The sequence below is a fragment of the Protobothrops mucrosquamatus genome, unplaced genomic scaffold, assembly GCF_001527695.2.
Source record: "Protobothrops mucrosquamatus isolate PMUCROS unplaced genomic scaffold, P.Mucros_1.0 scaffold1475, whole genome shotgun sequence".
In the NCBI taxonomy this organism is placed as follows: Eukaryota; Metazoa; Chordata; class Lepidosauria; order Squamata; family Viperidae; genus Protobothrops; species Protobothrops mucrosquamatus.
Genome location: NW_015387653.1, coordinates 214,221 through 216,322, shown reverse-complemented (window position 1 = coordinate 216,322; position 2,102 = coordinate 214,221). Strand labels below are relative to the sequence as shown.

The window sequence follows — 2,102 nt, the reverse complement described above, 5'->3', positions numbered from 1 at the left end:
AATAAATAAATAAATAAATAAATAAATTAAGTAAATACCCTGCTTGTAAATGAGAACCCATTCTTCTGAATGGGTGTTTATTTGTCAGTAACCAGCAAAAAAGATACAAATCATGGTCAAGTCATCACAGGATGCTGTGAGCTAGTTGCCAGGTGTCTAAAATGTGATCACTTGATCGAGGGGGGGGGAGAGATGTCATGATATTTAATGATGGTCAGAAGTGCTTTACTGGCTGGCACCCATTCTGGGCCCGTCATAAGTTTGAATGGTTGTTAAGGGACCAGTCATAAGTCAACAACTACCTGTATGCAGTCTTCAAAACTATAGCCACATGCCAGTTTTTATCTCTAGTTAGTTTCGATGGGAATTAAATTTGCTATCCGGTCTATGTGGCTGGCTGTTTTCCACATTAGCAATCTGGCAATCCTCTGCTTAATTGGAATTTAATTTGCTGCTCTGCATGCCCTGCTTTTAAGACTTATGCAGCTGATCAGAATCCTAATAGTTCTCTTTTCCAGTGGGGATTATTGCTTTCATATAAAAAAGTGCATATCCTAACAGGACACAATCTGGCACACCACTGCTGCCATTTATAGTTTACCTGAGTTAAAAAAAATTCCCATGCTAAGCAGTCCTGAGGAACCATCTGTCAAAGCAATTTTCTTCCTTCTTTTTTAAATAGGTCTCTTGTAATGCTGCGTTCCTTTCTGAGGTAAAGATAAAAGTGTTCTTTATTTGTACATTAAAATAGTATCATAGGGGAATTCTGGAGATTTTTTTTTTTTGCTTTGCAGTGCATTTTTACTTTTTACTTAATATTCTAACAATCTAAAAAAGTTCCTCTGCTATTTTATAGGACTCTGAAGAAATATGATAAACACGGTCATCTGATTTCCAATAAAACAGATTTGTGTGATTGTCTAGAGAAGAACTGCCTGGGCTGCTTTTACCCTTGTCCTAAATGTAATTCAACAAAGTGTGGGGCAGAATGTCGCTGCAACCGAAAATGGGTCTATGAGCAGATTCAAGTGGAGGCTGGCCAAATCATTCGATTTCCATTTCGAAACAACTAGATCACATTATGTTTCCTGATATTATTTTTCTCGCTTTTGTAAAGAAAAAGGGCATTTTTATTTTACAAATAAATGCAGGGTTGTTGTTCAGTCACTAAGTTGTGTCTTTGCGACCCAATGGACCACAGCACACCAGCCCCCCCCCTGTCTTCCACTGTTTCCCGGAGTTTGCCCAAATTCATGTTCATTGCATTGATGACACTATCTAACCATTTCATCCTCTGCTGTCCCCTTCTCCTTCTGCCTTCAACTTTTCTTAGCATCAGGGTCTTTTCCAATGAGTCCCTTTTTCTCATTAGCTGGCCAAAGTATTTGAGCTTCAGCTTCAGTATCTGTCCTTCCAAACAATAGTCAGGGTTTTTTCCCCCTTTAGGAAAATGCAGGTTGCCATACTATTTGTTGGAAGGAAAATAAATAGCTTAAATCATACAAGGAAACTTGGAAAAGTACATGTCTTGAGGGCAAGATAGCGTAAGAGAACCGTGATTGGAGTGAAAGGAGAAGATACAGTAGTTTGATAGCAAGAGCATCAGGAGAACCTTGACAGGAGAACTAGAGAAAAGGTGCTTCACATTTGTCTACCTATGTTTCTCCATTACAAATTAGTGCATCTCCCCACGTGCTTTATTTTTAATAGCAGATTTGAAGTGCATGTAGTGGATGGTTTCCTAATTTTGAAGATCTTGGAACACATGTGATGAAGAGAAATTTTGCATGGTAGGAATGGAAGGAGATGATAGGTAAAAGGAAAAAAAATGAAGATTTTTTTTCTTCCCCTTCCTCAGCAAATGGGTATTAGAATTTCATCTTAGGTTATTGGAATGTAGTGTGCAGCTGCCTGTGAGTTTCTTTAGTTAGAAAATGTTAGCATTAAGCCTTCTTCACTTTGGTAGCATCCAAAGTGCTGGGAATCCTGGAAGTTACAGCTGCAGAACATTTGGAGGACCTCCAGGGTGGAGAGGCTTATCTAGACTCTAGGGAATTGACTGAATATTCCTCCACTGCTAGGGTCAAGTAGAAGGCGATGTG

At 39.0% G+C, this 2,102-nt stretch overlaps 1 protein-coding gene across 1 annotated transcript in view; it reads left to right on the top strand.

Annotated features, from left to right (window-relative positions):
- ARL14EPL (ADP ribosylation factor like GTPase 14 effector protein like) overlaps positions 1-1,113 on the top strand; it is a gene marked incomplete at its 5' end in the record, with an annotated part of 9,863 nt that extends 8,750 nt beyond the window's left edge. Inside the window, one exon of the mRNA XM_015822139.1 lies at positions 857-1,113. Coding sequence (XP_015677625.1) covers positions 857-1,073 — 217 coding nt within the window. The remainder of the gene's footprint in view (positions 1-856) is intronic.
- Positions 1,114-2,102: the final 989 nt, after the last annotated feature.